At 43.3% G+C, this 13,113-nt stretch overlaps 1 protein-coding gene across 2 annotated transcripts in view; it reads left to right on the top strand.

Moving 5' to 3' along the window:
* Positions 1–13,113, top strand: part of TUBGCP2 (tubulin gamma complex associated protein 2) — a 104,441-nt gene that overhangs the window by 64,970 nt on the left and 26,358 nt on the right. For both annotated transcript variants that reach the window (XM_056531204.1, XM_056531206.1), the window contains exon 14: positions 6,409–6,529. In XM_056531204.1, the coding sequence (XP_056387179.1) occupies positions 6,409–6,529 (121 nt within the window). The remainder of the gene's footprint in view (positions 1–6,408; positions 6,530–13,113) is intronic.

Below are 13,113 nucleotides of genomic sequence, written 5' to 3'. Positions count from 1 at the left end.
AATAAGTTTTTTATATGCAAATGTGGTATCAAAAAAAAGTACAGATCATGGCGCAAAAAATGAGCCCTCATACCGCCGCTTATACGGAAAAATAAAAAAGTTAGAGGTCATCAAAATAAAGGGATTATAAACGTACTAATTTGGTTAAAAAGTTTGTGATTTTTTTTAAGCACAACAATAATAGAAAAGTATGTAATAATGGGTATCATTTTAATCGTATTGACCCTCAGAATAAAGAACACACGTCATTTTTACCATAAATTGTACGGCGTGAAAACGAAACCTTCCAAAATTAGCAAAATTGCTTTTTTCTTTTTAATTTCCCCACAAAAAGTGTTTTTTACTTGCGCCATACATTTTATGATATAATGAGTGATGTCATTACAAAGGACAACTGGTCGCGCAAAAAACAAGCCCTCATACTAGTCTGTGTATGAAAATATAAAAGTTATGATTTTTAAAATGCGAGGAGGAAAAACATGAAAACGTAAAAATTAAATTGTCTGAGTCCTTAAGGCCAAAATGGGCTGAGTCCTTAAGGGGTTAAGGAATTAAGCTTCTATTTTCCTACTGCGTAGTTATAATCACAAAATGGTGCTTGCATCATGTACACACCATGTTAAAGGGGTTATCCAGGAAAAAAACTTTTTTTTTATATATATCAACTGGCTCCAGAAAGTTAAACAGATTTGTAAATTACTACTATTAAAAAAATCTTAATCCTTTCAGTACTTATGAGCTGCTGAAGATGAGTTGTTCTTTTCTGTCTAAGTGCTCTCTGACGGCACCTGTCTCGGGAACTGCCCAGTTTAGAAGCAAATCCCCATAGCAAACCTCTTCTACTCTCTGCAGTTCCCGAGACAAGCAGAGATGTCAGCAGAGAGCACTGTTGCCAGACACAAAACAACAACTCAACTTCAGCAGCTGATAATTATTGAAAGGATTAAGATTTTTTTTAATAGAAGTAATTTACAAATCTGTTTAACTTTCTGGAGCCAGTTGATATAAAGTTTATTTTTTTTCCCCTGGAATACCCCTTTAAACCACAACTAGCTAGTGACCTTGAAGGTATTGAAGCTTGTATGTACTGGGTTGCTGAGCAGACAATAAAGTTCTAGACCAATAAGCCGACAGCATTACCCACTAATCAGTTATGATGCAACCTGCTTGCTTGCTATGATAAAAGTTGTTGGATGCCTTAGTTCAGAGTGACTCTTCGCTTGTCTCTCAGCGTGTAAGGATCACCCATGTGTATTGATACCTATGAAATAAATCACCTTTTCTTCATGATACTGGGAGTCTTGATTGATCTCAGGGGAAAAGTTTTCCAACACAGCCCCCTCCATTTACATTTGTCTTTCTATACAGCAGCCCAGACACTTTTAGAGCATCTTCTTATTTAACCCCTTAACAACCCGCACTATGTATGTATATGTGTGTGTATATGTATATATATCAGGCCCGTACTGGCCTACCGGGATCCCGGGAATTATCCCGATGGGCCACTGGGCCTGGGGCCGCTTCGGGGCCGGATTAACGTAGGGCCCGGCGGCTCTCTAATTATCTAATTAGGTGATATAGGCGGCCGCCTAAGGCCTCGCACTAAAGGGGGCCTCGCGGCCGCCTAAGTTGTGTAGTTAGAGCAGTGATTTTGGCGAGATATATATATTTTTTTCCAAATGTCCTGCCCCGGCCTGCACGTGGGGGGGAAGGGAAGCCTGTGTGCGCACTGCGCACACAGCATCCTCCTGCGTCCAAACCCGCCCTCCCCCTTGTGGCGCAGTGGTCCGAAAATGGTGCCCGACGTCGGAGCGAGCTGCATTTGCGCCGGACTGCTGTGGAACTGCAAGCTGTGTGCGCCGGCTTGCTTAAGGTACCGTACATTTTCCACCCCTCCGTTACCCCTTCTCAACCCTGTCCAAACCCCCCCCACTGTCACCCAGGTCCACCCTCTGCCCCCCCCCCCCCCCTGTCATCCATGTCCACCCCCCCGTCATCCATGTCCGCCTTGCCTACCTCCCTGTCCATCCCTGTCACCCATGTCTACCCCCCCCCCCCTGTCACCCATGTCAACCCCCCCCCCCTGTCACCCATGTCTACCCCCCCCCCCCATATATATATATATATATATATATATATATATATATATATAAAATGGTGCAGCCGTGCAGGAGCTGAGCTCGCTTCATACCTGTTCAGGCCCGGCTGCTTTCAGCAGCCAGGACCTGTGGCTAATGACTGACCAATGGCCAATGTCCAACATTAACTCTTTAGACACCGCGTCTAAAATGCTGAAAATACACTGCTGCTAGCCCAGCAGAGCTGATCGGGATGGTCACGGTAAAATCGTGTCCAGATCAGCTGAGGGGACAACGGGAGGGCCCTTACCTGCCTCCTCACCATCAAATTGGTGCTCCTATGCCCCAGTCAGCCATGGCAAAAAAATGTTTAAAAAAAAAAAATGTAAATAGTTTTTAAAAATATAAAAAAAATCCTCCCCCTAATAAAAGTTCATATCACCCTCCTTTTCCATTGTTCAAATAAAACACTGTAAAAAATAAACATGTACAGTACGCCAATGAAATGTACAACTTGTCCCGCAAATAAGAAGCCCTAATACAACTTTGTCAGTGGTGAAATAAGAAAGTTATGGGTCTTAGAATGTGAGCCAAAAGAAATAGAAAAAAAAAATCACTGGGTCATGAAGGGGTTAAATGAAGTAAAATAAAACCTATATAATTTGGGTGTTGTTGTAACCGTATGGACCTAAAGAATAATGTGTAATTTTACCGAAAAGTGCACTGTGTCGAAACGGAAGCCCTCGGGCTACAAAATAGTTACATAGTTACATAGTTAGTACGGTCGAAAAAAGACATATGTCCATCAAGTTCAACCAGGGAATTAAGGGGTAGGGGTGTGGCGCGATATTGGGGAAGGGATGAGATTTTATATTTCTTCATAAGCATTAATCTTATTTTGTTCCAGGAATGTATCTAATCCTGTTTTAAAGCTGTTAATTGTTCCTGCTGTGACCAGTTCCTGAGGTAGACTGTTCCATAAGTTCACAGTTCTCATGGTAAAGAAGGCGTGTCGCCCCTTGAGACTAAACTTTTTCTTCTCCAGACGGAGGGAGTGCCCCCTCGTCCTTTGGGGGGGTTTAACCTGGAACAGTTTTTCTCCATATTTTTTGTATGGGCCATTAATATACTTATATACGTTTATCATATCCCCCCTTAAACGTCTCTTCTCAAGACTAAACAATTGTAACTCCTTTAATCGCTCCTCATAGCTAAGATGTTCCATTCCCCATATTAGTTTAGTCGCGCGTCTCTGCACCCTTTCCAACTCCGCAGTGTCCCTTTTATGGACAGGTGCCCAAAACTGAACAGCATATTCCAGGTAAGGCCGTACCAATGATTTACTAAGGGGGAGTATTACCGTATATACTCGAGTATAAGCCGACCCGAGTATAAGCCGAGACCCCTAATTTCAACCCAAAATCCCAGGAAAAGTTATTGACTCGAGTATAAGCCTAGGGTGGGAAATACCTCATCCCCCCCTGTCATCATCCAGACCCGTCATTAACATCCTCATCATCATCCCCTTTGTCATCATCCCACACATCCCCCCTTCATCATCCTCTTATCATCCCACACATCCCCCCTTCATCATCCCCTTATCATCCCACACATCCCCCCTTCATCATCCCCTTGTCATCATCCCACACATCCCCCCTTCATCATCCCCTTATCATCCCGCACATCCCCCCTTCATCATCCCCTTATCATCCCGCACATCCCCCCTTCATCATCCCCTTATCATCCCACACATCCCCCCTTCATCATCCCCTTGTCATCATCCCACACATCCCCCCTTCATCATCCCCTTATCATCCCGCACATCCCCCCTTCATCATCCCCTTATCATCCCACACATCCCCCCTTCATCATCCCCTTGTCATCATCCCACACATCCCCCCTTCATCATCCCCTTGTCATCATCCCACACCCCCCCTTCATCATCCCCTTATCATCCCACACCCCCCCTTCATCATCCCCTTATCATCCCACACCCCCCCTTCATCATCCTCTTCTCATCATTCGCCCTCAGTGGTCTTCAACCTGCGGACCTCCAGAGGTTTCAAAACTACAACTCCCAGCAAGCCCGGGCAGCCATCGGCTGTCCGGGCTTGCTGGGAGTTGTAGTTTTGAAACCTCCGCTCCGGAGGTCCGCAGGTTGAAGACCACTGCGGCCTTCAACATCATCCAGCCCCCTCTCACCCCCTTTAGTTCTGAGTACTCACCTCCGCTCGGCGCTGGTCCGGTCCTGCAGGGCTGTCCGGTGAGGAGGTGGTCCGGTGAGGAGGTGGTCCGGGCTGCTATCTTCACCGGGGGCGCCTCTTCTCCGCGCTTCCGGCCCGGAATAGAGGCGTTGCCTTGACAATGACGCAGAATTACGTTGGCAATGAACGCACCTCTGCGTCGTTGTCACGGCAACGTGACTATTCTGAGGCCGGGCCCGAAGCGCTTAGAAGAGGCCTCCCCGGTGAAGATAGCAGCCCGGAACACTATCCCACCGGACCACCTCCTCACCGGACAGTCCTGCAGGACCGGACCAGCGCCGAGCGGAGGTGAGTACTCAGAACTAAAGGGGGTGAGAGGGGGCTGGATGATGTTGAAGGCCGCAGTGGTCTTCAACCTGCGGACCTCCGGAGGTTTCAAAACTACAACTCCCAGCAAGCCCGGACAGCCGATGGCTGCCCGGGCTTGCTGGGAGTTGTAGTTTTGAAACCTCTGGAGGTCCGCAGGTTGAAGACCACTGCGGGTGGGGGAGTTCACTCGAGTATAAGCCGAGGGGGGTGTTTTCAGCACGAAAAATCGTGCTGAAAAACTCGGCCTATACTCGAGTATATACGGTACGTCCCTGTCCCTTGAGTCCATGCCTCTTTTGATACATGACAATATCCTGCCGGCTTTGGAAGCAGCAGCCTGACATTGCATGCTATTCTGTAGTCTGTGATCTACAAGTACACCCAGATCCTTCTCTACCAGTGACTCTGACAGTTTAATCCCCCCTAAGACATACGATGCATGCAGGTTATTAGTACCCAGATGCATAACTTTACATTTATCCACATTGAACCTCATTTGCCAAGTGGATGCCCAGACACTTAGTCTATCCAAGTCATCTTGTAACTTATGCACATCCTCTATAGACTGTACTGTGCTACAAAGCTTGGTGTCATCTGCAAAGATAGAAACAGAGCTGTTAATACCATCCTCTATATCATTAATAAATAAATTAAACAACAGCGGGCCCAGTACAGAACCTTGGGGTACACCACTAATAACCGGGGACCAATCAGAGTACGAATCATTGACCACCACTCTCTGGGTACGATCCATGAGCCAGTGTTCAATCCAGTTACAAACTAACATTTCCAAACCCAAAGACCTTAACTTACCTGTCAGACGTCTATGAGGGACAGTATCAAATGCTTTAGCAAAATCCAGAAACACTATATCCACAGCCATTCCTCTGTCAAGGCTTCTACTCACCTCTTCATAAAAGCAAATTAGATTGGTTTGACAACTTCTATCCTTAGTAAACCCATGCTGGCTATCACTTATAATACAATTATCCCCTATGTATTCCTGTATGTAATCCCTTATAAGTCCTTCAAACAATTTACCCACAATGCACGTTAAACTTACCGGTCTATAGTTTCCTGGGGAAGACCTAGAGCCCTTTTTGAAGATTGGCACCACATTCGCCTTGCGCCAGTCCCTTGGCACAATACCAGACACCAGAGAATCTCTAAATATCATGAACAGGGGTACAGATATTACTGAACTTACCTCTCTAAGAACTCTTGGGTGTAGTCCATCCGGTCCTGGGGATTTGCTTACATTTATATCACTTAACTTACCTTGTACCATCTCTACATTAAGCCAGTTCAGTACATTACATGATGTGTTACCAGCACTGACCTGTGAGGTTTGTTTCAATTTTGGTGGGGTTTGTTTCAATTTTGCCCCACAATTTTGTGAAATGATGGTGCAAAGAAAAAAAAACAAGTCCTCAAATGGGTCTGTTGGTGGAAAATTTAAAGCATTATGATTTTTTAGATGGTAAGGTGAAAACAACAAAAGTGCAAAAATGAAAATACCCTGTGTCCTTAGGGGGTCAGAAAAGCAGGGAAGGCAGCAATGTTAAGATACACATTGAAGGGTTGGATAATAATATATGTAGAGAGAAATAAACACTAGTGATGGCAGAATCCATCTTTACCTGCATCTCCGGCCATGTGATAGTTGAATAGCCAGCATCTTTGTCAGCTAGTTAAAAGTATTCAACCTTCTATCTTCAGCCTTCCAGATCATTTTACCCTTTTTCTCATGGTTTCAGGTTTGCTGGGGCATTTACTCTCCGTCAGAGGATGTTAAATTTTGTACAGAACATCCAGTATTACATGATGTTTGAAGTGATGGAACCAACTTGGCACATACTGGAAAAAAGCCTCAAATTAGTAAGTAAAAAAAAAAAATAATTTGTAAAGTACAACATGGTGTTAAGTGTTAAGTATGCCTATTAAAACAAGTTAATGAGAAGGTAGTGGAGCTAAATGGAGAAACAACAAAGAGGGGGAAGTTTAGTAAAGGGGAACGTTGTGATTCAACTGACATTAATTTAAAACTGCCCACTGGAAAGAGAAAAGAAGGGTCTAATAAATCTGCAGCCCTGTACATCTACGTCATCAAATTGTTCATTAATCAAACCAAACTGGATGAACGTCTTCTCCAGGAGCATGCTGTAGATATCCTAACAGCAATGAAACCCACAGAAATCCATCTATGAGTACCGTATTTTCCGGTGTATAAGACTACTGGCCGTATAAGACGACCCCCAACTTTTACAGTTAAAATATAGAGTTTGGGATATACTCGCCATATAAGACTACCCCTCTACCGTGATAAAAGTTACCTTACCGTTGTTCCCCCACACTAGGTTGTCAGCATAGTTCCCCCCACATTAGGTTGTTGTCAGCATAGTTCCCCCCACATTAAGTTGTCAGCATAGTTCCCCCCACATTAGGTTGTAGTTCCCCCACATTAGGTTGGCAGTATAGTTTCCCCACATTAGGTTGTAGTTATCCCACATTTGGTTGGCAGTATATTTTCCCCCACATTAGGTTGTAGTTCCCCCACATTAGGTAGGTAGTGGACCCCACAGACATACAGCCTTCAGCCATATACAGTGTATGGCTGGAGGCTGTATGTCTGTGTACTGCCCCACTTCAGTGCTCCGACCACCACTCCTCCGGTCCAGGGTCCCGATCTACTGCTATGGCCTATATAGCAGAGCCACAGGTTGAGAAACAATAATTTAGGCGCACAGTGACACAGTTCTTACTGGCCACAGTTCATTAGGTAACACAGTGGCAATGATCATTAGGAAATAAAGTGGCACAGAGGTGTCATTATTTGATCAGGGCATAGCATGTGGCAGTATTATATTCAGGGAACACAAGGGCCCTGATTTACTAAGAGGGGAGTGTAGTTTTCTTTGTGGGTTTTAATATCCTACAATAATTTTAAACGGTACTTACACTTTCCCTAAATTTTTTTGCTTTTTTTACACAAGCTCTGATCTGTGGGGTTTTCCTCAGATCCACTACATTTTCTGTGGAAACTTTAGTAAATATGTTGGGTTTTACTGAAAATGTCGGGGACACGCCCATTTCCATCATCCACACCCACTTTTCCCGGTGGTCACGCCCCTTTTTTAGGGGTTTTCTCAGTAAAATGGAGAGTTAGTCTTTTTTTTTCAATTCTGGCGCAGACAGAATTTCGGGCACAATGCGCCAGAATCTGGCACACATCCCAACAAAACATGTTGGGTTTACAGTAGTAAATCAGGGCCAAGGTGTGGCATCATTGTATTCAGGGGCAAAGTATGTAGCAGGAGTTTATTTATAGGGGTGCATTGTGTGACAGTATGAGGTGCGAAGTTTATGGCAGTATTTGTAGCTAGTATAGATAATAAGGATCCAAAGAGAGTGCAGCAATCTCTTTCCAGCTCCCAGCATTTCCTTACCATTGTTCAGGTCATACAGGTAGCTGTAGATTTGCACACTACACACTTCAGTAGCACATTTTACCATGCAACAGGCACTGCCCTAAACCACCAGGGATTCAGACATTAACATTTGTTGTCCTAGACCACTGAGAATCCTTGTATGTTCACCCCCTCAGTGTCTAGATCACTAGGGATTCTGACTTCCACCCCTTCTCTACCCTAGGCCACCAGGGATACAGACATTATTAATTTCATGTAAACTAACAAATTTTCTTTGCTACATAGCTCAGCCCTAACTGCTCTACTCACAAAAGCTTAGAATATACACTGACCATGAAACATGTACACTAGATTGTCTGCTGGAAGGTTTATAGCCAACAATCAGCTTAAATCCAGCAGTAAATCATCTGGTGCCAGAAAGTTAAACAGATTTGTAAATTACAAAAAAAAAGAAGGTTGCAGCAGCACTTTTGGTCAAAAATGGATGCTCTTAGCGCACTTTTTGATCAAAACGTGTCCCCCCCCCCCCCCCATCCACCACGCGGAGGTGGCCTCATTTCGGATGGGACCCTAACACACATTCTGAGCCTAACACTCACCTGCTGGGCATATAGCCTCTGACTGGGTGACATGCTGGATCCATTATCAATTTATTGAATTAGTGTATTAGGTAGTTGTGCTGGCTATTTTTCTTTTTGTAGATTTGTAAATTACTTCTATTTAAAAAATCGTAATCCTTCCAGTACTTATTAGCTGCTGTATGCTACACAGGAAGTTCTTTTCTTTATGACTTTCTTTTCTGTTTGACTACAGTGCTCTCTACGGACACCTCTGTCCATGTCAGTAACTGTCCAGAGCAGGAGCAAATCCCCACAGCATACCTATCCTTCTCTGGGCAGTTCCTGACAGGGACAGAGGTGTCCGCAGAGAGCACTGTGGTCAGACTGGAAAGAAATTCAAAAAGAAAAGAACTTCCTGTGGATCATACAGCACTGCTAAGTACTGGAAGGATTAAGATTTTTAAGTAGAAGTAAAAAAAAAAAAAAAATCCACTAAAGTACCCCTTTAACCCCATGGGGACAGAGCCTATTTTGACCCTAAGGACGAGAGCATTTTTTGCAAATCTGACCTCTGCAAATCTGAGAGAGTTTTTTTTTTCATGACATATTGTACTTTATGTTAGTGGTAAATTTTCGTCGATACTTGCATCATTTCTTGGTGAAAACTTCCAAAATTTCATGAAAATTAGTTCACATAACAGAAGCGTGGCCAGGCACCCTCCCTCAGTATCGTGCTGGTAGGACGGAGTATACTGGTCTGTGGCAGCAGATCAGGATATCCTCAGTCGGGCCATCCCCAAACAACTGTGTGCGGTCGTGCTAACACGGGCAGAGCAGTCCAATGGTAATACCAATACAGGTGAGAAGTGAAGAAAAAACTAAGCACAAATCTTTAGTTGCAGACGATCAGGAACTTCTTTATTGAAGTCTTGGGGACACCATCTGTTGGGGGAGCAGGACGCCGGACAGTCCGGCGTCCTGCTCCCCAACACACGGTGTCCCCAAGACTTCAATAAAGAAGTTCCTGATCGTCTGCAACTAAAAGTCTGTGCTCCGTTTTTTCTTCACTTCTCACCTGTATTGAAAAATTTGAAAATGTTGCACTTTTCCAGCTTTGAAACTCTGCTTGTAAGGAAAATGGTCATACCAAATAAATTATACATTGATTCACACATACAATAGGTTTACATTTTTGGTATCATAAAGTTGACAAGTTTTTACTTTTTGAAGACATTAGAGGGCTGCAAAGTAAAGCAGCAGTTTTCCAAATTTTCATGCGAAATTCAAAATCTGAATTTTTCAGGGACCAGTTGTTTGAAGGGGAATTTAGGGGCCTTTCTGTAAGAAATTCCCCATAATGGACCCCATTATAAAAAAAAAATAAAATAAAACTGCACCCCTGAAAGTATTCAAAATGACATTTAGAAAGTTTAACCCTTTAGGTGTTTCACAGGAATAGCAGCAAAGTGGAAAAGAAAACTCAAAATCTAAATTTTTTACACTAACATGTTCATGTAGCCCCATTTTTTTTATTTTTCATTTTACAAGGGGTAAAAATAGACAAACCCCCACAAAATTTGTAACCCAACTTCTTTCAAGAATGGCAATACCTCATATGTAGATGTGCATATTTTCGTTAAAGTTGAACGTGAAAATGAAAAATTTTAACCCCATTTCTTCTGAGCATGGAAATACCCCATATGTGGATGTAAGGTGCTCTGCGGGCAAACCACAGGGTTCAGAAGAGAATGAGCGACATTGAGCTTTTGGAGAGACAATTTGGTTGGAATAGAAGTCGGGGGCCATGTGCGTTTACAAAGCCCCCATTGTGCCAGAACAGAGGAAACCCCTCATATGTGACACCATTTTGGAAACTACACCCCTCATGGAATGTAATAAGGGGTGCAATGAGCATTCACACCCCTCTGGTGTTTGACAGATCTTTAGAACAGTGGGCTGAGCAAATACAAAATACATTTTTCATTTTCACGGACCACTGTTCAAAAAATCTGTCAGACACCTGTGGGGTGTAAATTCCACACTGCACCCCATGAGGGGTGTGGTTTCCGAAATGGGGTCATATGTGGGGGTCTACCATTCTGGCAGCATGGGGGCTTTGGAAAAGCACATGGCCTTCAATTCCAGCCAAATTCTCTCTACAAAAAAACAAATTTTGCTCCCTCTCTTCTGAGCATTGTAGTGCGCCCATAGAGCACTTTACATCCATTTCCTTACTCAGAAGAAATGGGGTTACAGATTTTGGGGGCTTTTTCTCTTATTACTCCTTGTGAAAATTAAAGATTTGGGGTAAAACTAGCATTATAGTAAAAAAATTTAATTTTTCATTTTAACATCCCAATTTAACGAAAGGTCCTCAAACACCTGTGGGGTGTTTAGGCTCACTGTACCCCTTGAAATATTTCTTGAGGGTAGTAGTTTCCAAATCACTAATTTAGGCCTCAAATGTACATGGTGCGCTCTCACTCCTGAGCCCTGTTGTGCGCCCACGTCCACATGTGGCGTATTTCTGTACTTCCGTCAAAATTTTGGGGGTCTTTTTTTCCTTTTACCTCTTGTGCAACACCAGCATGTTACTGTATAAAATTTTATTTTTTTTCACTAACATGCTAGTGTAGCCCCCAACTTTTCCTTTTCATAAGGGGTAAAAGGAGAAGAAGCCCCACAAAATTTTTAGAACAATTTCTCCCAAGTACGGAAATACCCCATATGTGGAACTAAACTGTTGCCTTGAAATACGACAGGACTCTGGAGTGAGACACTACTCTGGAGTGCATTTGAGGCATAAATTAGGGATTTGCATAGGGGCAGACTTGGATGCAAGCATGGCGTTTGCCTCCTTCACCAAAAATACCCTACGGCAATGTTTCCAAAACAGGGTGCTTCCAGCTGTTGCAAAACTCCCAGCATACCTGGACAGTCTATGGCTGTCTGGCAATTGCGGGAGTAGTTGTTTTGCAACAGCTGGAGGCTCCGTTTTGGAAACCCTGCCGTACAAAACGTTTTTAATTTTTATTAGGGGAGGGCAATAACTGTATAGGGTGTGTGTAAGTAGTGTTTAAACCAACCAATATGAAACCAATATATGAAGGGTAATATTCTTAATTTACTCATAAGTCCCCCGGGAAGAGTGATCCACAAAATTTAATTTCCCATATATCCACATGGGTTGGGAAACACTGTGTTTAGGTAACAGCACCTAACTTAGTGTTTTCCAACCAGTGTACCTACAGCTGTTGCAAAACTAGAACTTCCAGCATGTACTGACAGCCAAAGGGCATGCTGAGAGTTGTAGTTATGCAACAGCTGGAGGCACACAACTACAACTCCCAGCATGCCCAGACAGCTGTTTGCTGTCTGGGCATGCTGGGAATTGTAGTTTTGCAAGATCTGGAGGGCTTAAGTTTAGAGACCACTGCACAGTGGTCTCCAAACTGGTTCTCCATAGCCAAGACCACTTACCATGATCGCCGCCCCCTCCCCTGAGAGGATTTCTAACACTGTGAGCTAATTGTAAAGAAGTATTTTTATAATAAATGTAGGTGAAATATAGGTTAACTGTAGGAGTATACATTTGCAACATTGTATAAACCCAACAACAGCAATTTTTTTACTTTGAAAATAATTTGCCATTTGCCAGTATGCATTTACCTGTATTGGAATGACACATTTCTTAGAATTAGGTGCAACTGTGATAAATTGGATGACTACAAAAAAAGTTGCAAAGGAAATGTATTACAAGTTTGAGGAAAAAGGATATAACAGTAAGGGTATGTTAACACATGCATATTTTCTGCTGCAGATTTGTTGGAGTAGATTTTCCTTCCTATTGAAGTCAGTGGGCAGTAAAATCTGCAGCAGATCTGCAGCAAAATTACACATGTGTGAACATACTGTTAACATTCTCGCTGGTGTTAGCTCTGGGACCCTCCTTTGCCACAGCCAAAAGGATCCGTTTTTACTTCATTCAGTAGGCAAACAATAATTTCCTCATACAAGTCTGGCTCCTTGCCAGCTTTATTAGATAGGTTGCAGGATAAACAAAAACATAACACAGGAATTAAAATAAAAACCTAGGCCATCTTGCTGCTAACTGTACAATACAGCATGCCTTGACTATCAACTGGAGGGCTTTTCTCTGCCAGTTAAAACGTGCGTCCAGCAACCTTTACTCACTGTTCACACACAGCGTTTGTGGCCTCTTGCCTTTTGTTCTTATACCCCTTGTCTGTCTCATACAGGAGAACTAACACTTCACCTGCGTTACCACAACTTTTCACAGTCCACTTTACTGGTGTGGGTCACTCACAGTGCCTGGTTGTGTGCTCTTTGCAAGGACCTCTTGCCTCTCCCTCACAGCCAGAGTACATACTACACTGTCTGACTTCCTTTTTAACCCTTTAAGGCCTTAAGGACTTCTAAAAATCATAACTCTTTTATATTTTCATCCACAGAC

Source organism: Hyla sarda, chromosome 7, assembly GCF_029499605.1.
Source record: "Hyla sarda isolate aHylSar1 chromosome 7, aHylSar1.hap1, whole genome shotgun sequence".
Taxonomy (NCBI): Eukaryota; Metazoa; Chordata; class Amphibia; order Anura; family Hylidae; genus Hyla; species Hyla sarda.
The sequence above is the reverse complement of the archived record's forward strand: the minus strand, read 5'-3'. Positions and strand labels throughout refer to the sequence as shown.